General features: G+C 40.6%; 1 protein-coding gene across 1 annotated transcript in view; it reads right to left on the minus strand.

Moving 5' to 3' along the window:
• The window catches only part of sema3fa (sema domain, immunoglobulin domain (Ig), short basic domain, secreted, (semaphorin) 3Fa), a 47,167-nt gene that overhangs the window by 17,670 nt on the left and 1,673 nt on the right, over positions 1–27,824 (minus strand). The window contains exons 2-4 of the mRNA XM_085457050.1: positions 27,638–27,791; positions 1,279–1,439; positions 1,131–1,193 (exon numbers count right to left, since the gene is read on the minus strand). Of these exons, the coding sequence (XP_085313176.1) occupies positions 1,131–1,193; positions 1,279–1,439; positions 27,638–27,791 (378 nt within the window). The remainder of the gene's footprint in view (positions 1–1,130; positions 1,194–1,278; positions 1,440–27,637; positions 27,792–27,824) is intronic.

Below are 27,824 nucleotides of genomic sequence, written 5' to 3' on the forward strand. Positions count from 1 at the left end.
ACCCATCCCCTCACACACATACACAGAAGCTGATACAGGCGCATATGAACATACATAGGCCAATGTAGCCAGAGGCGCTTGGAGGCTTGGGTCACCAGACGTGCATAAATGAACATTCTAGTAGGATAAACAGCTGCCTGAGCTTTATACCAGCAGGAAGAGAAGGATTATTATCCACAGCCTCATCAAACTGTTGGTGCACCCTGACTGTGCCGTCTCTCACCCCTAGCATGGATAAAACAAGTGCATATGTGTGTGTTTGAGGGTAGGAGGGGGATCAACGTGTGAACGAAATCAAAGGAGAGGAATCTGGTTTTTAAATGAATTTCAATGATGAGTTTCCATCCCTTCTTTGTGGGGGCTGCACAGGAGGTGCAAGGAGATGTCTGAATGTCTCTGAACCCTTTTAAGACTTCATATGGGTCTGAGGCTTCCAGTGACCGATTCATTTTGGAAGCTTGTCTGAACAACAAAAGGTAAAATGATTACGGTGTGGAAAGAAAGGAAAATAATGATAATAATTTGGCATTTCTAGACTGGTGCATTTTTTTTTTGCAAGGTTCAAGTTCCTGCTTCAGCTAAATTGGTGGCATCTGTGTGCAATTAGCTATCAGGGATTCAGAGGCAGTAAATAAGAGCTTCATAACCAGTCACACATTTGGAGGAGCTTGAAAATGTCCTCTGTTAACCCCAGTCCAACATTAAAATTGGGAGCATCACCAAAAAAAGACAGGATTAAAACACACTGTTAAATTTGAACAGGGGTAACCCTGGAAACAAAGTGTTTATTTACTTGTGATAGTGTGATACCCATATAGCCATCTTTATAAACAGAGTGTAGAATCTGAATTTTTAAATTTCAGTTTGAAGTCCAGCTGAAGTCTGAGTGCTACTGAATAACCACATTAAATGCATTATAAGGATAATTGTAGCACGGTGTCTCCAGAAGCTATCACTTGTATGATGCTAGTGTGCCTTCAGCACTGATGATTTGATTTGAAAACTTGCAACAACCAAAAATTCAGTATTTAGATGAAAATCAATTAACAATAGTAAGTTTTTATAAATGAAACTAGAAAATGTTTGGGATTTTTCATTCGTCAGAATTGCTTTTTCTTTTAAATACTTACATTGATGTCTTTCCCTGACAAAACACATTCAGTCTTCCTTTGGGGGGCAACAGGCCAGTGGATCTGACAGTGAAAAATACACAAGCTGGTTAGCTGTAAACCCATGCCGAGCTTGGGCAGTTCAGTGTTTAGGTAGAAACTTTCTTACTATGAGAGGCTCCTTGTTGATGTCATGTAGATCCAGAGAGAGTATATAATCTTTGCTGCCCACATACATGCGGTCATGGTCCTCGTCCATGCGAAGGATCCGATAGTCAGTTGAATTCAGCAAAAAGGAGAAGTGGTGAGCAGTGCCGGTAGACTTCAGCTCTATAAAGGGGCAAAAAAAGTGCAAAAATAAATGTTTTTGTTCATACTGAACCTGCAATTACTGTAGTAGAAAAACACACAATAAAACTAGAAAACCCAAACCACAGACATAGTCTCAGGAATTGTGTGTCGGCTGCCTTTTTCTGGAACACATACGCACAAACACACAAAGTATTCTATTGTTAAAGACATGGCAACATACTAATGATGCCAAGCCTACCATCAAACTATCCAAGATTAATTTACAGATTATGTTTTTACCCCCCAATTACATCCTGCCATAATGGGGTTATGGTCAGACTAAATATGGGTACGGCGGGCTTGACTAAAGCAAGCAGACAAAAAATAACTCACGGGAATCCTAAATGAATGGCAAGAGAGACGCAAAAGATCAGTCACAAGTTATGGGAACAGTAAGAAGTCAAATACCAAGCTGTTTATTACAACAGGCCACATGGTTGATAACATTCAGGGCCGTGGAGTCTGAACCTCAGTTGTAACAAGCTGTGAAGGGGATGATAGACTTTGTAACAATCTCCCCTGGTGAATTAGCCAAGAATGAACCGATGTGCTCCCTGGGAAGCAAAACACCGCAGCATACTTTCCTCCACATCGCTGTTAAATCTATTTTGAAATGAAACTGATGGCTCACATACTGCACGGGGAGGCTCAGTGGTGTGAAAATGTGACTTTCAGTGCTGCTGTACAAAAAGCAGATTCCTCCCCCGATCCTCTTATTATCTTTGGAGCAGCTCTGATAAGTGTATCTGTTTCTCTTGTCTTTCAGAATTTGCTTTGTGAAAGCTGAGATTGTTCTGTTTGTAGAGAAAGCCCAAGGATCCCATGGAAGGCCTGTTCAGGTTCCACTTTAATGGGACCGTACAAATGCTCTTATGCTCTGTGTAGCCAAATCTAAGAGTCACTGGAGATGAAAAAGACTCCATATGGCAGCTATAACGACTTTCCTTAACCCGACCGAGGAAGAAAGTCTTACTTAGGGAAATAAAAGACAGCATGAAGTTCTCCACCTGCACGGGACATGTGGAAATACTGACATGAATCCTCTCCTAGAGAGCTTCTTCGCTGTTGGTTTGCTGAGCTCCTTCAGAAACTGTGAAATGCTGCAGTCACGGTGCAGCATCATGGTGCGCGGGTAGTAAACAGAAACAGACGTGCCTGTCACCCATGTAATTCTCATAAGATGCCTCCAAACACATTAAACAGTTTAATAGTAACCCCGATATGCGATTTTGCCATGCTGTGGTGAAAGTACACGTCAGGGGTTTTATTTTTAAGTCTATTCTGTTCCCCGAATCCTGAAAAAGCATTAAATCAGAAATAAGATGAATATTTTCTGAGGTTTGATTTTTTCAGTGTATTTGAGGGTTTCCAGGAAAGACTGCCATGTGTAATCCAGGATTACTGTATTCATGCAAAAGTCGCACTCACAAACACATAGATAGTATCCTAAGACAGTCGAGCACCAGACTTGTTCTATAAACATCTTCCATCTTCGTTTGCTAGTCAACTAAACACAGCCTGTTATCTGCTGTGGCAAGCCCAGCAGTCAAACGATACTGGAACTTCAGCCGTGACCCCACATTTATCACCTCTGCACTCAGATCTACATGCACGGGCATCAGAAAGGGAGAGGACCGGCTGCCATAAATCAGACAGTTGGGTCACTGCAAACCAGACTAGACGGGCAGACAGACAGACAACCTACTACATTACAAGTAAACGTTCGCCTAAACATATCACCTGTTAATAGCAACCAGCTTCAAGTATCTGACAGCCTGTCATCTTTCTCTCTTGTGAATCTCCCATCCAGGATCACTGGATCGATGTGCTTCACCCCAAAGCAAATCAAATTTCATCCTGTCAGAAGTGACCTAATTAATCCCGATGTGGGGAAAATGACCAGTCAATTGTATACTAAAAAAGCTGCACTGGGAAAACTCAACATGTATTAATATGGGAACCATGATTTAACAGATATTAACTGAGGTACCTGTCCAAGATTACATGTCACTTACACATCACCAGCATCCTAACATCTACAGCACTTCGGACTCATTCCATGTGCTGTGGATGTTTGTCTACATGAGGACTACAGCTCCTTCAGCTAAAATAGAACAAAGATTGAAATGGTGGATGAAATCACTTCTTTTGTAAAAATTAACTAAATTAATACAGATTTTACTTGCTGTCAAATAATGTTTTTGTTCTGTTTTTTAATTTGTTGTTTGTGGTTGTATTTTGCTGGTTTCTGTATTTTAATTTATTAGAATCTATTTTAATCTACTGCTTCATTGATGTCTTTTTCTCTTTGTAAGGTGACCTTGTGCTTTAGAAAGGCGCCCTTAAATAAAATGTATTATTATTATTATAAACTCTTGGAAATCAGATATAAGATATCTATATTGCACAAAGTTAAAACTCGCAGGCCTAAAACACTCTTAAATGACAGTATTCTCTTTTTTAAATTCTGGCATATCTCAGTTATTGTGCTGAGCAATGGGGTAAAGTATATGACATCAATTAAAAACTCTTAACAACAATTAGGACAGCACACAAAGTGGGTTCAAGATACCGCACCATCTGAACTCCGTTAGTAAAACTTCATGATCTGTTTGACTTGAAAATTTGAGAATTATGTTCAAAGCAATACGTGATCACCTTTTGTGATTTATAGAAAATGGCAAGTTCAGTAGATCAGTTTAACGTCGTCGTGTTTATTTTGTTTCTCTCTTTTGAGCTTGTGAATGAACTCAGCTCAACTCAAAATACGACGTGAGATTTCTAAAGTATACTGGCTCCTCTCATCCTGACATTTTAGTCGGTGCAAATGACGTGGCAAGCTTTCACAAAGAAGAAACATTACATCCCTGCAAGGTGAGACACGCTAAAACACATTTACCTTGAAATAATGCCTGAGGTGTGGTGAGATTAGTGGTGAAGTATGGTAACAGTCCACCTCGAACCACACATACACTCTATTGTCAGCACAAATTCATCTTCTCAAAAAGCATTCCTGTGTGTTAAGGAGCTCAGACTAAATGGTTGTTTGAAGCAAAGAAAAACGCTCCAAAAAACAACCAAAAACAGGCATTTAACATGGAATTAAATGGCTGAATTTACCACCAGCTGGTACATTCAGCAATGATAGGGCACAAGTGCAATGATAGTGCACCAGGTCCTGCATTTTTTTTTAAAGACCACAGAACCTCGTGTATATCACCCAGCTTCCCAGCAAGGTCTTTGTAATAATTACCAGACAGTCAGGCAGGCAGAACATTGTCTTTTTCTTTCTCTATGACCTTTCTCTAATTGCCTTCAGTTTGTTGAACAAAACTCAATCGACTCTGCAGAAATGTGAATAACACAGACTAGTCAACTGATCCTTTAGTTAGTCACCTATGTGATCCCTCTGCTCTGCTTTGAAGCTAAGGTATATAGGCTTTTATATACTTTATATTTTTATAGGCCAGTATTTGTACCATGGTGTGTTGTTCCTGGATCAACCCTAGTCAGGGTCCTCAAAAGGACATAAATGACCCCTGTTTTGTATCTATAAATAGATAATAAAACACGTACCACACAGACACCACTACTGCTTCTTTAATGCCTCTTTCAGCTTAAGCCCCTTCCTCACAATCAATCTGCACTTAGTACGAGGGAGCAGGCAACAGAAAATCCCGCATACCTGCCCAGGCATTCATGGCATGTGGTCTAAATTTCCAAATTTACTTATGTTCACATTCTCCAAAGTAAAGGTGTGGTTCTACCTTGTTGCAGCTTGTCTGCAGCCAAGCATGCAAGGATGTGTCCCTAAAAGTAACTTTATATATAAGACTGTCTGTAAAACTCCCTTGACTAGCACTGTAATTAATACCCTATGAACAGCTGAACTTGCTTTTCTGTAACCATATCGACAATCCAAGTTGTGCAAGATTACTGAAAATACTCTTTCACTTTTACCTGTTTAGAGTCCCAATAGGATGATCAACTTCATTGGTAAGCATTTGTTAAGTATGGTGATAGTAATTAAGCATAATGACTGCAAGCAAGGAAACTAGCTTGTCTGTGACTGTCAAATGTTCCACTAGAATTAGTGTGGTGTGGTTGCACATCCCAACTAGCCAGTTAGAATTTTGTTAAGACATGACCTTTGAACATCGGATGCAACAAGCCATCATTTCTTTCTTTTATTAATCTTTTTAGATTTGTGTAAATTTAGCACAAGCCAAACACATACTATGAAGTCATACCGACCTTTGACCACCAAATTCTGATTTCTTCATCTTTGAGTCCAAGTGGATGTTTATGCTAAATCTGAGGAAATTCCCACAAGGCATCCAAGAGATACCACATTTAGGACAAGCTGACAACACGATGAACCACTAAATGTCCACATATACTCACTTTACCTTATCGCCGTATAAACAAAAAGTGGTTTTAAAAGGAGGAATACACTGTACATACTCAACATCAAATTACAGCAAACGACTTAAAGTAAAACAAAAAAAATTCTGTGTTGCTGTTTGAGCACAAATTAAACAAACAACGACAGCATGTTTATTTGTGCGCTTATAGCCACATAACAAACATACTGGAATTCAGGCCGTTTCACTAGCTAAACTCATCTGCTGCCCGTGTGACATACAGATATGATAAAAGAAGTGTCATTGTTTTTTGAGCAAGCTTACCTTTAAAGAAAATATCTAGTTCTAAAATAAATAAAAATGAGCTGTGGATTAGCAGAGTTACTTCGGAAAACACTGACACACTTGCCATTTAGGTTCGAAGACTTTAATCTGCTTGAAGACGCATGCAGTCTAGGACTTTCTTTCATTCAGTGCATCTCTCAAGTGAATACTGAATGTCTGGGGCCAGTGTATCTTTGTGTGTTTGCACAGAATGGAGAGGTCATTGGGGATAAAGGAGCATCTGAACAGCGGTGGGAATGCTTATCAGCTCAACCCGACTTGGTGTTTGTCTTTCGTGTTTGCCTCAGTTCAGAACCTCATAATCAGCCTCTCACCACCCTTTGGGGTAAGGTCTATTGACTCACAACACATGTCACTGGAGCTGATTGCTGCTTACCTGCGCCTGTCAAGGAGAAATAATTGGCACCAGATTACATCTTATCTTAGAGCTTCCGGATGCTGTCACTCAGATGCTCTTCATGCTTGTCTGCTACTGATACACGGTATTAGTGTGTGTGTGCGCGCGCGAGTGTGTGTGTGTGTGTGTGTGTGTGTGTGTGTGTGTGTGTGCTCACAGAGAAAGAGGTAGAGCTCTCTGATCCTCACATCAAATCAGAGACACCTGTCTCCCACTGCACAAATCGAAGGCAGGGAAAGATTGATTTAAGTTCACTTCCTGAGTGGAAATGAGAGATTACAACAAATCTATTTCTGCTGTTACAGATGACAGAAAAGGTTAATTAAAGCACATGGGAGAAGAAGATCCCTGGTTCAGCTGACAGCAAAGGTCATGCAGTTTCTCTGTATCTGGTCCACAAACCTGACCTTTGTTAAAGTTGCATTATATGGTATCTATATGACGTGATCAGAAACAAGAGCAACTACATCCAGAGACTGAAGAGGATTGACTTGCCTTATGGCTTTTGAACCCTCAGACAGAACAGCAAACATCAATCAGTTAATACTGTTGATTTTCTTTTTTAAAGAAAAGCAAAAATAACTTCAGGCTTTTTTAAAACACAGTGTAAGAGTTTTGATTGAAACATATTTAAATAACCAATACAAACGCTTGAGGCGGTTCCCGGTCCAGAACGCTGGCTTTTCTCTCTGTACACAGTGCCACAGACAGCTGTCCTCAGCAGAGTTGAGGGTGAAAGGTTAAAGGACATGAGGGGTCTGTGGTGAAAGCTCACAGTGGCCTCCTTACGTTCAGCAGAGCTGGGTGGTCATGATGATGTTTGGGTGGGGTGCTTAAAGAGGATGGGACCAGTGAGAGGTGGGATATTGAAAAGTCTGAATGGGGGAGGGCACAATTTTGTTGACTCTCTTCCTCTATAACGCTAATCTCTAGATTTTAAAGAAAATAACTGGTTGTTCCTTACTTTGGTTTCGGTTTTATGCCATAGCATTGTGCGCTCTTGTGGCTGGCTGCTGTATGCACGAATGTTTGTGTACACGTATGGCTGGGATGGTGTTTATGCTGTGATAAAGCTGTTTGTTGTTGTAGCTGTGCCATCGCTTGCAGCGGGCTGGTCAGGATGGCGGCAGTGGTCAGTGGTGACAACCTAGTTTAGAAGGATTATGGAGAGGGCTGAATAATGAGACAGAGCGGGTGTGAATGAGTGAAAAATCCTCCTCTCCCCGGCTGACCTTTGGCCTGGCACTTAGAATAAATACTCTCCCTCTTTGTCAGCTGCACTAACACAGAGCCAGATGTATAAAGATCTCTCAAAGGAATCTTCTGATTCCTATTTATAGTTTTTTCCTGATTCTTGATTTGATTAGGAAAATTTGCATCTTTCTCAAGCCAAGTTGTCAGTGGATCAGTTCCCTTCCTGCTGACTTTAGCCAGAACTGAACAAAGTGTAATTTCCATCATGTCTTTTGGCTTCCTTGTGTTGCAAGGCTATTGCCAGTATGCTGTTAGCTGGGGGCAATAAGAGGAGGGTAATTAGAAGGTAAATTTAGAGAGACCATTAGCAGCAAGTGTTGACTCAGGGTCTACTGGGGACAACTGCCACCTCTACCTTCTCCGGGTGTTCCACTCTCAGTCAAGCACTGAGAATCTACTCTATTCCCTATGGTGATTTTTCACCCACAACAGCAAATGTTACGGTAGAGGAGTGAGAATGGAAGGAGGAGTCCCGAGGGTAGAGGAGGCTGACAGCAAACCTAAGAACTTCCATTTATCAAAGCAGGCAGGAGAGAGCCATAGAAACTCTGAGTCAAACTCTATGAAAGCTCCTCTGTACAGCCAAGGCAGAGAGGCTGAGACTCCTCTAGAGCTGCTTCAGGGCCAAAAACAAAGCTCACAAAGGCACACAGAGGCTCTTCAATTCTAATCATGAGTTGGAGTGAGGACGAAAACACCCTGATTGTCTGCCCAGCTACACACAAACACTGATTAGGACCTCCGCTGCCAGGTTAGTTAAAAAACAAGAGATGGAAGAGAGACTTAAAAGTCAACAAAGTAATGAGCAAGTATGATCTTCATCAACAATATACAAACAGCACAAATACACAGAGATCAGCCACAACAACAAAAACACTGACGGCTAAGTGAAGCGCTTAGAAGTGATTAACATTGGAAAAAAAAAAAAAAAAGAAGTGATTAACATTAATCATCTTGCATGCAATGTTCTGATGGGAACCTTTGGGTCCTGGCATTCATGTGGGGTCTACTTCTTGGTAGGTACCACCCACGTAAACACTGATGCAAAATAAACACACTCCTTTATGGCAGACAGGCCTCCAAGCTCCCTAGATCCCAATCTTATTGACCACGAGATGCACCTGAACAAGAATGATCCATGGAGGCCCTAACTCACAACTCAAAGGACCAAAAGATTCACTACCAGCGTCAAAGTGCAAGACCCTCCTGCGGGTTTGGACACATCACACCTGTTGTGGCAACATAAGGTCAACAGATCAGTGTATTCCTTCATTGCCCAGGTAAAGTTTGTGTTTACGTTTTTGTTTATGGAGACTCATTTTAGCATTTCCTTTATTTATTTATTTTGCATCTAAGAAACTATGGCTTAAACAAACAGTGTATTGGTGAACAATCCCTTGGGTGGTGGTCAGCCTCATCAGATGAACTGGTCACGTGGTATGATGTAGTCCAACTCTAATATCTTGGACAGAAACTGGAAACTTTATTCCTCTTCTCTTCTGGAAATCCAGTTCACTCCACAGGCAGCCATATGTGGGAAGGTGCAGGCACAAGTTTTTTCAGCAAATCCTCCTAAAGGTTTAATGTAAGTGACAAAAATATCTAGCGGCTGTAGAAATCGGGACTCTTGTCTCTCAGGGGGAATGGAGAAAACAGTGTTGCATTGTTTAAAAACCACACCGTCCACAGAGGAAGGTGGTCAGACAGATTTGGAGGTCACAGGAAACCACTGCTTATTTGAGGTTCTGAACTGACGGTCTTTTGTGACACCACAAATATCATTACAAATCTGATAAAAAGGGTTTTGTGCATTAATCAAGCATTGTAGTATTGTCCAATTGGAAAAACTCTTAATTCATGTGCAGATAAGCCAATAAACAATGTAACAATTTATATCAGCTGGGATCAAAACGAATGAACTTTTAAATTCATATTTTTGAGAAAATTACTTTTGAATTATTCCTTTAATTTACAAAATGAAACCAAATCATTTCCCAGAGAGGAGCGACATGTAAACAAATATCTCAAGATCATTTATCACGTTGCCATCCAAATTCAAATTCAAATTCAAATTCAAATTTTATTTGTCACGTACACAGTCATACACAGTACGATATGTAGTGAAATGCTTGGACAACTGCTCGTGACCTAAAGAAAACAAAAAAGGAAAGGCTATGAATAAGATAGGAAATAAATATGAAAAATTAAAAAGGGTCAATTTAACTAGGAAGGAATAAAATATAAATTAAGGTTAAAAATGAAATAACTGTACAACACAAATTAGAATGAAGGGTAAATTTAACTGGGAAGAATAAGATAAAATATATAAATTAAAGTTGAAAATAAAATAACTGTACAACAAAATACACAATACACAATATAGAACTATATAAGAATGTATGAAGAAATCTAAATATAAATAAATATATACACAATAACAGCAGCTGTACAAGTATTAACTGGAAATGAAGAATATAGTGACCAGTGTTGTGCAAAAACAATGTCCAGAATGTCCAGTGTGTGTGTGTAAGAACCGTATGTGTGGGTCAGTACTGTGTGGTGGTGTGATTGAGAGACCGTATCGCCTGCGGGAAGAAGCTCCTCCTCAGTCTCTCTGTGTTGGTCTTCAGGGAGCGGAATCGCTTTCCTGACCTCAACAGAGAGAACAGTCTGTTGTTGGGATGGCTGAGGTCCTTCACGATCTTCCTGGCCTTGGTCCAGCACCGCCTGCTGTAGATTGAGTGCAGGTCAGGGAGCTCGGAGCGGATGGTGCGCTCAGCTGACCGCACAACCCTCTGTAGAGCTCGTCTGTCCTGCATGGTGCTGTTCCCGAACCAGGTTAAGATGTTTCCCGCCAGGATGCTCTCTATGGTGCACGAGTAAAAGTTCCTGAGCACCTTGGAGGGCAGTTGGAAGTCTCTCAAGCGTCTGAGGTGGTAGAGACGCTGTCGGGCCTTTTTCACCACGGTGTTGATGTGACAGGACCATGACAGGTCCTACGTGATGTGAACTCCGAGGTATTTGAAGCTGTCCACTCTCTCCACTCTATCCAGCAACAATTTCTTCACACTGAACATTTCCATCAGCCTTGCCCACCACCCAGAACAATGTGGGAATTCTTTAAAGATATATGCATACAGCTCTAGTAAATATATTATAGCAGCTATACCACCCCTATTTACATTAAATCATTCCTGCTTAACGCCATTTTCATTTATCAACAAGCTTCCTCAAACACCTCTCATATTCTTTGGCTTGTCTGATCCTGCTAGTATCCACTAGCCTCTGTCTGCATACCAGCCCACTGAGATAACAAATGCCTTTTTTCTGCCGAATCTTTTTCTCTTTTCTTTGGCACCCAGCATGCTGCAGGTGGAAAAGGTAGAGAAATTCGGGAAATGTGTTCAGTGAAGATGTATTTTGCTCCTGCTGTCACTCTTGTTCTTCACCCATTTAAATTAGATGTATAAAGAGGGTTCTCAAGTGGCATGTCTAATAACATTAGGCCTTTTGAACAAGTTTTAACATTTTTATTAAAAAACAACAAAAAAAAGAACATAAAATGTATTTTTATTGCTACTCACCAACTATGATATTTGATTGTGTAAAATAAGATGATCAGTAAAACTTTGTAATATTAACATAACACTGTCATTACACCCCAATGATCAGACAGGCCAAGCTTCAAGGCCACCAAAATCTCTGAAATGATCATTCTACAACCCACTGATGTGGAAGTGCCAGAAGCCCATCTGAGTCAGCTCAGTTGACATTATGCCACATACCCTGCTGCTGCATACATCCACTTGACCCCACGTCACAGCTACACAATAGCGGGGTTACCCCCGACCAGGTACGTGTCACCACACATCCCCAGTTCAGCCTTGTGCACTAATGCTGCATGACAGGCAAAAGACAACCAGATAATTCTCGACAATCATGCGGCTGGTTGTTGAGCGGTGTGGTGTGGTCGTCCGATGGGCTGCTGTAGTTTGGACCTCCTCAGCTGTCTGACAGGCTTTGTTCTCAGAAACTGTGGAGTTACGCGTTGGTGCAATGGCAGAAGCAGGCATGGTAGCTCATAAGACCTTAGTGTCCTTTTGAAGCCAGCTTAAAGGGTCCAATTAAAGGAAATATCATTGTAAATGTTTCCCGCACCATCTGTTGCACTGTCACATTCTTGACAGACTACTGACACCATTTATTTGACAGTAGCAGAAAAGCATTGGGTATGACAATGGTATTCTATTGGCCAGTCAATATCAGTATGAAATATCTCAACTTTGGATGAAATATTCATTGAATTTTCTAGAAATTTCCACACATCCCCAAGAGGATGAGCACCAGTGACATCTGGGGATCTTCCTGAATTTTTCTCTAATAGTTATTTCACCAGATATTAGCTGCTGTTGACATTCATGTCTCGTTTAGAATTGGAGTACACTGATAAATGATCATTTGTTTACATTGAGATATATTACAAAAATATTCCCATAAATATAAATATTTATGGGCTGCCACTACGAGCAATTATTGACTGAAACTTCCATGAAGGTCAAGATTTTTCAAAACACTCCCTCAAGAGATGATCTTTCCCAGACGAATCAAATATAACATTCCTCCAGTAATCCACTCCATTAGAGGCCAGACTGTGCACTGGTCAACCAGCAGATCAATGGCATTGATCCCACAAGATGACTATAAAGATAATTACATTCAGAGGAAAAAAAACAACAAAAACAAAACTCTGCCTCCAAGTACAAGTACTGAAACAACAAAATTGGCTAAAAAAAAGTTAATTAACCTGCAAAGATTCTCTTGAAAGTTGAACATATACTCAAACATACACATATATTCCCTGAACAGTTTTTATAGGTAATACCTGAGCTTCTTTTACTCAGGAGCAGCCCAGAAACAATATTATGCTTCTTCTTATGGCCGAGGCGAGAGTAGTTGAGCCCCACTAATGCCTGATGTTGTTTTAAAGCGTTTCATTTCTTTGATTTAAGCTGCTTACACCAAATATCTCCTATAACTAAATCCCCCTGAGAAAAAGACCAAATTGAGGCAGCAAATATATCTCTGTGCGTCTGATTCTGTGTTGTGTGTCTACCAAGTCCAGCAGCCTTCACTTCTGTGATTCTTTTATGTTTTGTGGCTTTTATGCAAGGACTGACACTTCAGACAAACTTATATTCTGTCTGCAGACAACAGCAGTTATCACTGAGTCTAGCATCCCACTGCCTCTTTTCATCAATCATCTTTTGTTCGTCACCCTTTAAACACTAACCCTTTTTGGATTTTAGTACATTTGCAAGCATTAGAGAGATTCAATGCAGGCTCACATCAACACAAACACATGCGTGCACACGGGGGTTTGATTCTGACATTGAATGAGATCAGCGGGAAAGTTTGGTGAGAGCTGCGGGAAGAAAAGAAAGTAGGGAAGGCCAACTGGTGAGAATTAGCTGACTGGGTGCTGTGAGTGAAAGAGCATCCATGTTAACTGTCTACTTGCTGTCTGTCAGTCTATCTGGCATAAATAGGAGGAGATGAGTGGGGAAAACAAAGTGGGAGATGATGACCATCAGTCAGGGGTATTCATATTTTCTTAGCGCCTGTATGATGGACATAGGCTATAGTAAGAATGTGGGAGAGGAGAGTAGGAGCAGAAAGGGGGGAGGGGTAACTGAAAGAAACGTAGAGCCACAGAAGCTTTAGAAATAACTCGGTTTCGGGATATCTTTGAGATCTATTAATGCATGCTTGTTTTGCATCTGTGGTTTACAAAGGGTCTCTGCAAAGACAACAAAATGACACAGTGGCAGGAGAGCTAATCCTAACTTTAAAGTGCAAAAATACATCACGGTTGCAGCAGGGACTACAGGTGGAACTATATTCTCACAGACAAACAGTGAATTTCAATGCCATGAGCTTTAGTGTTACCTTTTTCTTACAAGCAATATCAACTTCCACATGTGACTACAGAAATATTAAGCTCTGAAGTGGAAGACCTGGATTATTTAAAAATGAAGGGGCCTTGCAGAAAATAATTACAGGCTAAAAATGATCATTTACATTCCAGCAGGTTAAACATGCGCTTTAAAAGCAGAAAATGTCTTTCAAGACGAAACACGTTGGCAGCCATTATATCTTTAATGGATAAAGTGAATTGTCTGCTGAAGGTGGGCCCCACTCTCTCATACCACCCTGCAATTAAAGTAAAGCTATCCAAGGTCAGGCTGAGTGACAGGCTGACAGACCTATAGATTACTGTCTGTCTGTGTAATTCACGATCCTTTCTGCTTCTCTTGCGGACTGGCGCACACACTCTGAAATTTTTAAACACCAGTGCTTGGTAATTTGGCAGCTTTTATGTTTGATAGACAGCTGGGACATCCTACCTTGTGACCCTTGTGGCCTTTTTTTCCCACCCATGACCACGAGGGTCAGCATTCAGGGGGTGTCTGTTTAAGAACAGAGCTCAAACAATGTGTGAATAGCTACGGTTAGGTTCAAATTCATTCGAAGTTTCCCAAGTGAAACTGTGATACTGAATGGTGAGATTTTTCGCAGATATAGGAGGCAGAGGTATCAAAATTGGCAGAGTTCAAAGTGAGGAATGGAGAACAGATGGATAAAATCATAGAAAAAACAGATACAAGATAACTTGTCTGCCCTACACAGCCCACATCAAGGCCTGTCACATAAGACCTTTGTGTCAATGCCGTGCAGCAATTACTGCACTCCAGGCATGAAATGGGCAAGTGAGATTGGCCTGTGTTCAAATTGCAAGCTTTATCAATTACATACACCATGTGGAACAAAACTCTGGATGCAACGGATCAGAAAATGGTGAAGAATTTTCTGGTATGTTATTGTTGGCAGTTCTGCTCTGTGAGATTTAGTATGCAGTGGAGGTAGATAAGAAATGTTGAAATGACCTTTTCAGCAGTTAAGCAGTCATGACACAGTTAAGCCTCCACCAGCACATTACATTGTGCTTTAAAATTCAGTGGTTCGTAGCTATTTGGGTTTAGGCTCATATGTCGCAGCATACATACTGCTGTCTGCACTTTTACATCCATCATGTTTAACAAAAGAAAGTATTAGCTGGAAGCACGTTTTGATAGGAGAACGATGACGACAGATAGAGAAACACGAAGAGCAACACAGAATGAGAGGAAGGTAGGGCGCTTATCAGTTGGAAGGAGGCGCCTTGCGTGACAGTGGGAAATGCTGGTCACAGTCACCCTCCATCCCTCCTTGCATGGGGTGCTGAAAGAGGCCAATGATTGCACAGACACATAGAGGCTAAAAATGCTCTTATCTTGCACTGTCATACCTTGTCATAAATCAGTGCTTAGCCATCCGCTCTGCACTGATAAGGAACCCAAACACAGACTATTCTACATCAGGAATGGAGAGAGACTTTTTTCCTTTATGAGTGGCCCCTCTCACCCACTCGCACTCCCATCTCCTGTCTTCGTTATCATTTTTTCATTCATCAGATCTGAACGGCAGACAAGTTTCTTTCTTTTTTTTTTGTGCCTGAGATTTGTTTGTTTGCAGCTTGCCATATTTTCTCTTGTAGCTTTTCCAGCAGTCTGGTTATGATCATCTGAAGAACTAGTGAATCATCCGCAGCACTCACACATGATAGAGCTGGAAGAGCTGAGGGATAGTCTTTTGATTGTCATGCAACTGGGTCCTGCAATAGAAAAATATTTTGCAACAAAGATATTTAAACTGAATCTGAAAATAGGCTGTCAAGAGACTACTGCGATACAATAAGTGTATGCTGCGCAGTTTATCTCATATTTGGTGGGCGAGGCAATACATAATCCCCGCAGCTAGTTTCTTATCTTAACAATTTATGTGTTTTCATAACTGAGGAAATATTCTTAGTGCTTTTTCCCCAATGACCTTTCCAATTACCTTTAGCGTTGAGATAACCTTTACAGACATTATCACTTTCAGATAAAAAAAATAACTCACTCAGGTTATATTAGGCAATCTTAACACTTAAAATCCTTGAAGCACTGGAGCATGAGGAAGCTATCATCCTAAGGGAAAAATTACACTTCTCATGCACTCCATACTGTATTATTTATATCTTGTCTACTACACAGAAATTTCATTTTGCTGTCCACAATACCCACTAGGCTTAACTTCCTGTTGGACAACTCTGTGTGTTTGTAAAAATGCTGGGCTTCTCTGTGGAACTGAAGCATTGTAATTTTGTGGGGTATTTGAGTCTTTATTTCATAAGGACAGGCGCTGAGGAAAAGAGCAAGACAGCAAGTTTTCAACCCAGGGATCTGCTGCTCCCATGTGCTACATTTTGACTATCAGCTTGACTACACATACAGCAGTAGTTTTGGGGCAGTTGTGACTTGGGATCGTCTACTAATCAAAAGGTCGGTGGTTAGATCCTTCAACTTGTATGTCAAAGTATCTGTGGGCAAGACGTGGATTCATCATGGGCAACTCTGGATTCAGTAAGTGTGTGAATGTTAGGTTAAAAAAATTGAAGGTAGTGAAAAAAAGCACATGTGTGTGCATGAGGCTTGTAGTAACAAATCATTTTGAGAGCTTAAATTGAGCAGAAAAGCACTATATAAGCACCAGTATCTATTTACCATTTAGTTTTCACTGCAAAAATAAACATAATTCAGTTAAAAACCAAACCATGCAAAAAATGTTGAAAAGCAAACAAGGATCCTGTTGCTTTTAGGGTCTAATTTGCTCATAATGTCTTGCAAAGATTTGTGAATACGCATGAACAGAAGGTTTAATAGGACGGTGTAATCTCGCCACGGTAGTGAAATGGTAAATTTCACACTGTGCACCAATCCTGTTTGCTAATGGCACTCGTGTAATCAGAGCCACAGGCGAATGAATTCGAAGCATCTCATGCTTTCTAAATACGATAACACTTGAACGAAGCGTCATTTGGATTGGAGATCATACTTTTTGTTTCCTCTGTCTGATTCTCAGCTGAACTGACCGCATTAAAACTAAATCTGTCAGCCATGGAAAATAGTTTGTGCCTCTGTGTTTGTGCCAAGAGGTGCTGCCTCTTCTAAGGTTCCTGAAAGGCTGTCTGTGGTCTTCCATCATTGTAGTGTGGTGAAGCACAAGATCCAGAGGAGCATCAATCCATCTAACATGAAATCCTACAGAACATGAAAGCCCAGGATCATAGCCAAGCTTTGAGTAATGACTGTTTTGCCATTTGTGCCAAGAGGAGAAAAAGTGAGAGACGAGAATGATGAGAGGCAGAGGGAGTGTGAGCAGAGGGAGGCAAAGGACAGACAGAGATGCTTTGAGCGTTAATGCCATGCCAATGTATGCCACTCCCCCTCTGCCTCCCTGGGGACATGAATGAAGTAAATGAATGATGGACCCAACCCACATGAACGCCCCTCTTCTATTGAGACCAAGCAGTCCATTCACGGGGATGAGTGAGGCGTCGACACCAACAACAACAATAACAACAGCAACATAGGAGGCCTTTACTCCCATTTCTCATTCATACATATGTATGCAGTAACACAGGCACACACATATGGCGCATACACCATGGACAACACTGCCAACATACCATTAAGGACACCTAGAGAAGGTTCCTGAGAACAGGGCTGAGTAACAAAGCTGGAGGAAAAGGGGCGTAAATAGGCCAGGCATGGAGAAAAATCTTGGCATCGTGTCAATGCAAACGCTACAATGATTACGGATGAGAGGCCATATCCTCCCATCCACAATCGACACATTATCAGGAAGCACATCAGTGTATAAACCCAGAAAACACAGCTTGGAAAACTCATGTTCTACCCCATTCTGCCCTTCCTATTGTGCCCAGTTCCTCTCTGTTGCTCGTCCAGGACTAAATGGGTTCAGGGGGGTTCTCGGCCACACAAGCGTGATCTCACTCAAAGCTCTGACCTTGAAACTCGGTCATTCCTTGCCTGAAGCCAAAGCAGCTAATGGAACGTAGGAAATACAAATCCGATTCAAGCGAAATCAATCTGACAAGGAAAGCTTTGCTATTTACTGAGCATTTACATCTCAAACTTTGAAGGTGGGTTTGGTAATGATGTTAGCATCTGACAGAGGCTCGGTTTTCACCAGTTATGCATCATGCAGAGAGAATGTATGTAGAGCATATGAAGGGAGAGGTTAGTAACTAAATGATGAAATACAACTCTGACAGGAGGCAGGAGGAGGAGGAATGTTCTCCTCCTCCTTTTTTAATCCAATAGTGAGACTGCTGCAGCCTCCCACAGACTCATGGTCAGACTCAACCATAGGCCTCATTTCTGCCACAATCACATAGACAGCTACTTGGTAGTTATCCAGTGTGTATACTCAGAGACTTTAACAGACTACATCTCCCACACCTGCAAAAGAAAAAAAAATCATACGATTACAGGTATTTGATGTTATTCGGCTTTCTGCCTAAAGTCAGCTTTGGCCCATCACTTAGGAAAGCAAGCATTTCCCATAAAACCAACTTGGCAATGTGTAATGGTTGTGAAATATTTGTACAAGTTTGTACTTTGCTTTCAAAACATTTTGTGTTGCTGGTGAAGACATGTGTGACACACTTGGGGCTTTAGTCCAAATTTCTTAGAGCACTCCTAAGCCAATCTGTATGACAATATGTGCATGTGAATAAACACACAGCAGTTTTTATGGATTCCAACATTAGGCTTCGCAGCACAAGGTTACAGCCAGGCCATTGGCACAGGACTGACCTGTGGAGGCTGTCCATGAAGGCACAAGCTGAAGTAAACCATCTTATCCAACACTCATATACAACTAATGGGAAGCAGACGCAAAATTCGACCCGAGTATGCCTTTTGCGCACCCACGCTCCTCTCCTCCTTTTCATTCTCAAATCCTTCCATTTATCCACTCTGCTCGGGCTGAGATAGCAAACCTGACACTGATGCCCTGTAGTCCATTAGCACTCTTAGAGCCTTCTCTGAATCAGCTCTGTTGCTCCCTTCACCTTTTCCTCCTCTCAGCCTGTCTTCCCGACAATCCTCATTTCTCTCTCAACCCTTATCTGGCATTCTCTGTCTTTCTGTATGTCCTCCTAGATATCTGAGTTGGAACAAGGCAAGTTCAAAAGGCTTTTATAGCATTTACAGTCATTATTATGTGCTTTATACGTTTTGATTTTTCAACTTTTATTTGTCACTATCTTGTGTATGCGACTACAGTTCTGTGCTATGCATACTGATATCTGTTATGTACTTTAAATGAAGTTTTAAAGTTTTTCTTTTTTAACTGGATTTCATTAAAGTTGAACATATCACGGGAACTGAGCCTATCACAGTTCAAGTCAGATTCAGATAATACTAGAGTGATGCAGCTGCAGAAAATCCTCTTAGACACATGATACCACTGATAACTTTTCTACACATCATCGCTTCTAATGCAAAGTCACTCTCAAACAGACCTGTTATTGCAGATAGGACCAGGCTGACAGGAAAAGCCCCCCAAAAGGATGAAGACTCCAAGATTGTATGTGTTCTAATCCAACGAGATCAATCCTTTCTGTAAGATGCAATGGTTTGAACACTAGACAAGCAGTACAGTGGGAAGTGTTGCTTGACCAATCAAGCCGATTATAAATGTTGCCTGCAGAATGTACTATGCAGATAAATGTACATGTCTCAAACAAAACACTGGATAGTGATTTTGGAGAAAATATGTTCTGATTATAAATATTACTGTTTCAGCCATAACCGATACTATTGATAAAAGCTAAAACAACAACAAATCCTTGCACTTGGAACGCTTCTTTTAGCAAAAGTTTAGTATTTTTGCTTGGGATACATTAAAGTTGCTAATTTCTAATTCACATGATAATAAGTTTGGGGAAATTTCACTCACATCTGAAAGGCTTAATTTATGTATTATTTGTACTGGAAAAAGCTATTCAGCAGATCTATGGTCACTCAGGTCTTTCTGTGTGGAGTTTGCATTTTGTCCCAGGGCCTGTTTGGGTTCCCTCTGGACACTCTATCAACCTCCCACAGCCCAAACACATGCATGCTAGGTTAATTTGTGATTCTGAATTAGGTGTGAATGTGAAAGTGAATGCTTGTCTTTCTCAGTTAGCCCTGCAGCAGACTGTTGACCTATCCAAGCTGTACCCCGCCCCTTGCTTTGTGACAGCTGGAATAGGCTCCACCCCCACCACAACCCTGAATTGGATAAGCGAGAGAAAATGAATGGATGGATATTAAATGTTTGAAAGCCTTCCAAAGTAAAAATAAAGCAACATTACGTTGCTATTCAAGGTAGTTTATATTTAGTAACACAGACACATACATTTAAAGCCATATAAGACAGTAATGTATGTACCCTGAAAAGTATACCATCTAATATTTTCAAAATGGGCACCATAGGAATGAGGTCACTGGCACTGCGGTAACTAGATCCAAACACTGACAGACAAATAAAAATGAATGATAGCTGTCTAAGATAAACAAGTAGAAAGGTGCCCTTGACCCCCTGTCTCCTTAATTTCAGTCTGAGTTGTGAACCCGTGAAGACTCCCACACCTCAGTCACATCTGGAGAGCAAGTCTAGTCCCGGTGGAGCCTCTGCACAGAACTAAATCCTTAATTTATTCGTTGCCCAATCCTCTATTTTTTCAGAAGATCACACCACAACCTCATCAAAGTCTATTGTTTTAACAAATGTATTGTCTCATTTGTCTTAACTGAGCCTTGAAGACTGGATGCTGCTGCTTTACCTCAGGGTTGCCTGAGAGTAGACGAGACAGCAAACATCTGGGGAAATAAGCACAAAGCTGTGATTGCATCCCACCTCATCTCTGTAGAGAGAATCATTTGAACCCGATTCAGTTTGTGAGGAGTGACAGGTAGATGCTGCTATGGCAACCAAACCAAAGCAGTGTCATAGATAGCAGCTCTTTACAGAGGAAGCTCTGCAAGCATATGAGCACCCACACACACATATGCACGCACACACACATGCACACACAAACAAACAATGCAGACATAACCGCATGGACTTAAAATGAATATTAGAAGACTCTCCCATTCCTCCCTGTCACTCTGAATCTTAAGAAAACCGCAGCATCCTCTGTAACTCCATCTTTAAGCACTCTTCCGCTCCCTCGCCGTCCCGCCTGTTCTGCGGGTGGTGAGGTTCATCACAGCCTGCTAAATAATCTGCCTTTAATAAGGATTAAAATCACACCTCAAAAATTACCGGCTTATTATTGAACTATCCCTTACAAAGACTACAATAACTAATTTTCTTCAATATGTCTCTCTAACATGAAGGAGTAAAAAAGCATATGTCTGACATCTATTTTTATCTTGTCTGCCACTTTTCGATTAAAAAAGAAAGAAAGAAAGAAAGAAAGAAAGAAAGAAAGAAAGAAAGAAAGAAAGAAAGAAAGAAAGAAAGAAAGAGAGTGCAGCAGGGACCTGAAACACAAACACCAGGATGTACACATGTTCAGACTTTCTATCACTCCCCTACACATCCTTCACATGGAGGTGCATCCATCATAGTGTGACTGTCTTTCTGTCCCTGCTGAGTGTTGCCCCCTTTACACAACTCACGAAACTGTAACAGCTGTTAATGCATCCCCTGCATGCCGAACAGCCGTGGAGCATCCCAAACACAAAGCTTAAAGGTTGAATGTGTACAAAAGTGATATTGTGCCAAAGCTAATGATTATGATTCATAGTATGATGATACCAGTTTTGCAATTTAAATGAGTCAAGGTCAATATTGTCCAGTGGAATGACTAAAATTTGGGCAACTTGAATTCATCATGGTATCAATTTTGCACCAATCAGCTGCGGCACACAGACACTAACCGTTCTATCTAATATAATATATGCATGTTCATATTATATGTAGAAACCTTTCATAAGGCTGTCATAAAACTTCATTGTTTTTATTGGTCAAACAAAGCGATTCTTTTTAAAAGAAAACAATGAAAATGCCAACAGTGTTAAGAAAAATCCTAAACTCGAGGCCTCTCTCCTACAATGTAGTTCTAACTATAATATAGTCTAACGTGTACTTTGTGGGTCACCAGAGAAAACTTTGCACATGCACACAAAAACATACATTTATCAAAGCACAAATTTTCATCGTCATAAAGCTGTCAGTGCAAGGTGAAGGGGAGGAAAAAGTAAACAAAACCCAGACATAGGGAGTGAAAATAGTTAGACCCAAATTGAGGTTAAAATATGTGAATTTATAGTTAGGGAGGGCATTGTCTGCACCTATAGCAAAACTCATGTCGGTAACTCAAAAAGTTTCAACTCTGAAATGACATAAAGATACAGTCCAGGTGCCCTGCATGTTCATTTTTAGTCGCATCTGCTCTAAAAAGCTTATCCTGATGGAGCTAGATGATCATATCTGCTCCTCCCCTCTACAAATAATTAAAACTATGATTAAAATGCCTAAAAGTAGGAATCATAAATAGCAGGGTGATTACAGTTTCATTTGAATGTTGAGCATTTTTATCACCACAGGGGGACAGGGGGTTCTGCATGCCAGCTCAGAAAAAGTATTTAAATTGAGGGAAAATGTTTTCAATGTGGTGCCTTTCATTGAGAGCAATGATGTGTGTGTGTATTAGTCTCTGTGGCATCATTAAAGAGTGGGGAGCCAGTAATTTACAGAGTGAAAATTACTATAAAAGGGCTACATAATGCACACATATAATTTCCTTTCAAGCTTCAGCACTTACTGCATGTTAGTTGAGCTGGTACGTGAAACCTTCTTTAGCCTTCAGATGTCCACCCACTCCCCACTTACACATTCACTTGCTAGCTCACCGTTGTAGCTTCTTCTTAAGTAAAGTCTGGGCAAAACAGCTGCCCCTTTTTTTGCGTTTTGCACGTGCTAAAACGACATGCTCCTGCTGTGGGTTGCACATGGGGTGATCTCCTCCCGCTGCTCACACTGCCAGTCTCATCAACAGGCAAGTAGAGAGAGGGTGTGAGTGTAGAGTAAAGGCAGAGGAGGAGGATGACGAGGCAGAGGAGGAGAGGAAGATAAAAAGAGAAAGAAACAGACAGGAAGGACACTATATTTAGCACCGGAGCTGTCGCCTTCTGTTTTTCTCTCCTGAATAATCATAGTTTGACAGAATGTATCCTGCAGAGCAGAGGTTGCTGGGATGCACATCCCTCCCCTCCTCCACAAACATCGTCTCTTGAGAGAAAGTAGCAAAGTGTAGTAATAATTGCTGAGGGCTTGCGTGCCACAGTCAGCACATATTACATTCTGGAAACATTTTTGATACCATTACATTCTGTAATGAAGATACTAGGAAAAACCTACAAACTGCCAACAGGTGCAGTCTTGCATGGATGCATACAGTGAGTGGAGTATATTGAAATAGTTCAGCTAATTAAATAGTAATATGAATTTGGGACATTTATATATATATATTAAAAAAAGCCCTGAACCCTCCAACCTACATCTTCACACAGAATTTGCTTTCATGTCGGCTGGGGAAGTGAAGGGTTGTGCTAAATGTGTTAACCTCAGGTACCAGTGACGTTGTGCTGGGAAAGAAGCAAACATGCACAGCCGGAAGGCAGAGTCGCACACAAGGTTTGAATTTGACAATGCTGTATACGGTTAGAGCAGCGTAAATGTGAACTTTAGTTGGGACAAAACGTGTATATGTTTGCCAAAAACTACTTCTTCTTCTTCTACTACAAGCTGTCTTAAAAACAAACATCAGTTGTTTGACAAAAATGTTTCGCAATTTCAATTTTGCCTAATATTCTCACTTATCTTTAAAAATACAAATGATTTAATTCTAAATTTTTACTTATTCGTGATATTGGGCGAAAAAAAATGTAGAAGGAAAATGTAAAACTTTTCTAACTCCAGTTTGCTTCAAATAAAAATAATGAAGAAATGGAAAGGATGTGAATACTTAAAACTATCTGAAAGAGTGAAACAACAAACCAGGTGAGTCACCCTGGAGCAGCACACTGAACTAAAGATTCTGTGCAAAACTTTCACATTCAGATCAATTGAATTATCCCTTTAGAGCAACACTCTCAGCTCCCTCCACCTTTAGGTGAGTCACATAGCTCCACACACAAAATAATTCATCACTAGGAAAAGCAATAACATAAGCACCCCTCACTATCAGGGATAATCTTTATTTATTCAATGCTAAATTAATGATTGTATTGTGGTAATGTACACTGTACGCTTCTCTGTGTGATCAATTATGTTTAACATCTCCGTTGATGCTGCATGTAATACAATAACATCCAATGTAATGTGCAATGTGGTCTGATGAGAAAACTAATTAAAGGCATTAGTTTTGTAACTGAACAGCAAGAAGATTTAGAATTATAAACTCGCTGGCTGAATGCATTTGCCATCTCCCCGGTGATTTGCTAGTATAACATGATGGTTTGGTGCAACCTCTTTGCCTTTGATTGAAGGAGACCGAATAAGACAATTTAAGAAGGTTGCACGTGTTTTTTTTTAACATCTACTGAAATGAATCAGGCAAAAACATATTCCCAGGCTTAATATCCAGCCTGAGCAGCCAAGGATCATGTGCAAGCATGCAGGTTAGCTGTGGATAAGCTTTCAGCAGCTCATTGATTGCTAAGACTTGATTGCAGGCAGGTTTGGCTGAGGCTCTTAACTCTGTCTCCGGTGTCAAAACTACATAAGAAGCAAGCAGGTTGGAAGAGGTGCAAGGGGAAAAGGGTTTCATTAGTGTCCCTTTGATAATCTGTTGAAAATGATGTGTTATCTCACGGTGAAGCAAGGGTTATTATTAAAATGCTTACTTGAAACACAGGAGTCAAAAAGATGCATGTAGTATGTAGGACAAATTTCTCTTGACATGTACCATATAAATGTACCTATAGTCACAAGAGTCAGTGAAAGGACTCCATTTGTGTAGTCAGAAATAGAACAAGCAACAAAATTCCAATTATCCATAGATTAAAGACATGAGGGACATGCCAGTATTTCTGATCTTCACTCTGAAAATTGCTGGGAGAGATGAGCAGATAGTGAAGTCTTTGTTCAGGCGTGACAATCATCGACTCATTAGATGGGACAAAAAGTCTGTTTGGGAGGGAGAGTACAAAGACTGAAGCCACATTAGGACTGTCCCCGAGAGTTAGTCCAATTACAGGACGGCCTGGCTTCGTCTTTGTTTCTCTGCTGCTTTCTTCTCAGAAGTAACCTTGCACCCAGGTGTTCAGAGGCTGAAGAAAAACAAAGTTAAATACTTTCAAATGTGCCTGAGGATTAGCCTAACAAGCTATTACTTGTTAATATGGTGCCATTCTCCCACAGTTTGAGGGCAGTTAACCTCGGGTGTGACTGGCTTCTGTTTGCAGGGTCACAACCTCTCAGAGCCATGCACACTAAAATAGCACGTGATTATAGGCCTTGTTTAAAAGTAAATATAGGAGTTCTCAGCAGCTGATCTAACCCATTCTTGCTCAGTCTTTATGACAAAGAGTGCATGTACATAACTGCATAAATGTGACTTTTGTTGTAGATGGGAGTTTAGATGGGAGTATTAAAACTTCACATTTTTTACAGCTACAAGGAGAGTAAAGGATCCAGGGGGACTTTATGTGCTGCTTGACAGAGTGATGCATGCTATGTGTGTGTCTGCATGTGTTTGTCAGCTCTTTTGAAGTCTGGGTTGATGTTCTGCTTTGAATGGACATTCCTTTGGTCTTAGCCTCTGTTTGCACACTTGGCCCTTATCACAGTTAATAACTCAGCCTGCCCTAACATACTCAGTAGCTGCTTTAGTCAGACTTATCGGCTTAGGTTCATAGTTGTGGTTTACAAGGCAAACCTTTGTTTATTTTATGTGACAGAGAGAGCAAAACTGAAATTATGAACCAATCCATACAGTTAAGAAAACAAAACAACACAAAAAAACAAAATTAAAAATTAGAAGGCCGAGTAAAAGAGCCCAGAGTCGAGCAATAATAGTGCAGGACTTTTTTTCTTTGCAGTCCCAAGAGAATCAACAATATAAAACACAGTTAAACACAGTTAAATCTCATCGTTAATAAACTATATGTGGAAGTGCATGTAGAATGGGTTTGAAGGAAAGTAAATAAATGGATAAAACGCAGTACTAAAGTTGTATGTGTATTTTATTGTAATATTTATTATGCACAACTGTGTGTAGCTATGTGTATGACCCACAGTCTTTTGCTTTGATAGGGAACAAACATTTGAAAGGCAAAGACAAATTGTGGAGTTTTTTGTAACAAACTTGGATTTTAGCCAAACGCAGCAAAATCTTCTCTTCCAGCTTCACAAAATGCAAATAATCAGTAGAAAGCGATACTGTCTAACCTTTATGGATAAATATGTGAAGCTGGGTCATAATGAGCAAATTCAGCATTGTAGTACAAAAACAACAGCTGGGAACACTTGGCAGCATAAATTAGTATCTCTGTGTTTTATTTTAACTCCAAAATTGAGATGCTTGTTAAAATAGCTGGATGTTATCATACGGAGAATATTTAAAGTGAACATATTTGCATGGTAGCGCTAGTGTGATACACTGACGAGTTAAAAAAAACATTAATAAAAGCACATTACACAAGTATTCCCAGCGGTACTGTGCAAAACCAATACAATTAGGGAATGCAGAGCTTAGGTGCATTTCTAGTCTTCAGTTATCTGAAGTTGCCCTGTGAGGCATAAAGTAACCTCGAAAACTAATTAAAAACAAAAAGGAACTCATTAAAAGAAGTAGAAAATAAATGAACTCTTTTCTACCAAGTAAATGTGCGACCATTAGTGTGTGAAATCCAGCTTGATTAAAGACAAAGAGAAGTAGATGGGATTCGAGGGATGAAGAAAAACAAACAGATAAACAAAATATCTGAGGAGAAAAACCGGAGAATCGGAAAAGCCCCTGGAGCTTTTTAAAATCAGCTTAGCATAAAGATTGCAATATCAAGTAACACAATTGAAATTGAAGCAAACACCAGTGCTGTAAAAACACTTGACATGTAACATAAGTTACCGTCTGAGATATCTGTGATTTCATTTTCAGAAAAATGAAATCCCCCCCCCCACTTGCTTTTTACCTTCAGCATTCCTAGATGATCACATTTAGGCAAATTTCTAATACAAAGATGAGATTTGAAGTGCAGTAATCTCATAAAACGACCAGGATCTGACCTCATCTGAGAATTATTAAAGTGTTTTTAGGGACAAGTACTATAACATGTCAAGAACAGTTATGGATGCAATGACTATTCCAACAATGGAATGACAAAGCACTTGACACACTGCCACTGAGGCCTTTTAACGGGACAGATCAACACACACAGGGTCTCATATGGCACTGGCTAACATTCATAACATGCTGGATGTGTACCCTGAGTTTGTGCTCAGCCAAGTGTTAAATCTGACTTGATTTCAGAAGAGAGCCGAGGTCACAAAAAAGGCCTGTTTAGGGAACAAACTGCATCCAGGCGATTGGATGAAGACATATTCTCTTACCCTGAATAGTCAGGACAATCAGCAGCGCATCTCCTCATCCCGCTCATCAAGCCTCTCTCACACAATCACACAATCAAACTCAGTGTTAACCACTGAAGGGACAAACGGCAGGCTTGCCAAGACCTGAATTCAGTCGGTGCCAGCAGTTAACCCACGAAATCAAAGAGTGCTGACCGAAGTGGCAATCAAATCTGCATGTCTGAAGAGAAACACAGAACTACACCAACTAGGTCACAGACACTGCATTATTTTCAATGTCTTACCTTTGAAGGACAGGAAAATTCTGGGAGCAGACAGGGGCTCGCTGGGAGGGGGCAGCCCCCCAGATGATAAAGCTAGTAGGGCCAGCAACCAGCACAGTTTGTCCCACAACATTGTTCCTCTGTTTGTTAACAGGGACAAAGGAGAATCCAGGAGCTGAGGGACAGACAGGAATGACCATCAAACAAT

This window comes from Copadichromis virginalis, linkage group LG5 (assembly GCF_057382275.1).
Source record: "Copadichromis virginalis isolate Kocher_CV1m ecotype Utaka linkage group LG5, C_Virginalis_male_GT1.1, whole genome shotgun sequence".
Lineage (NCBI taxonomy): Eukaryota > Metazoa > Chordata > Actinopteri > Cichliformes > Cichlidae > Copadichromis > Copadichromis virginalis.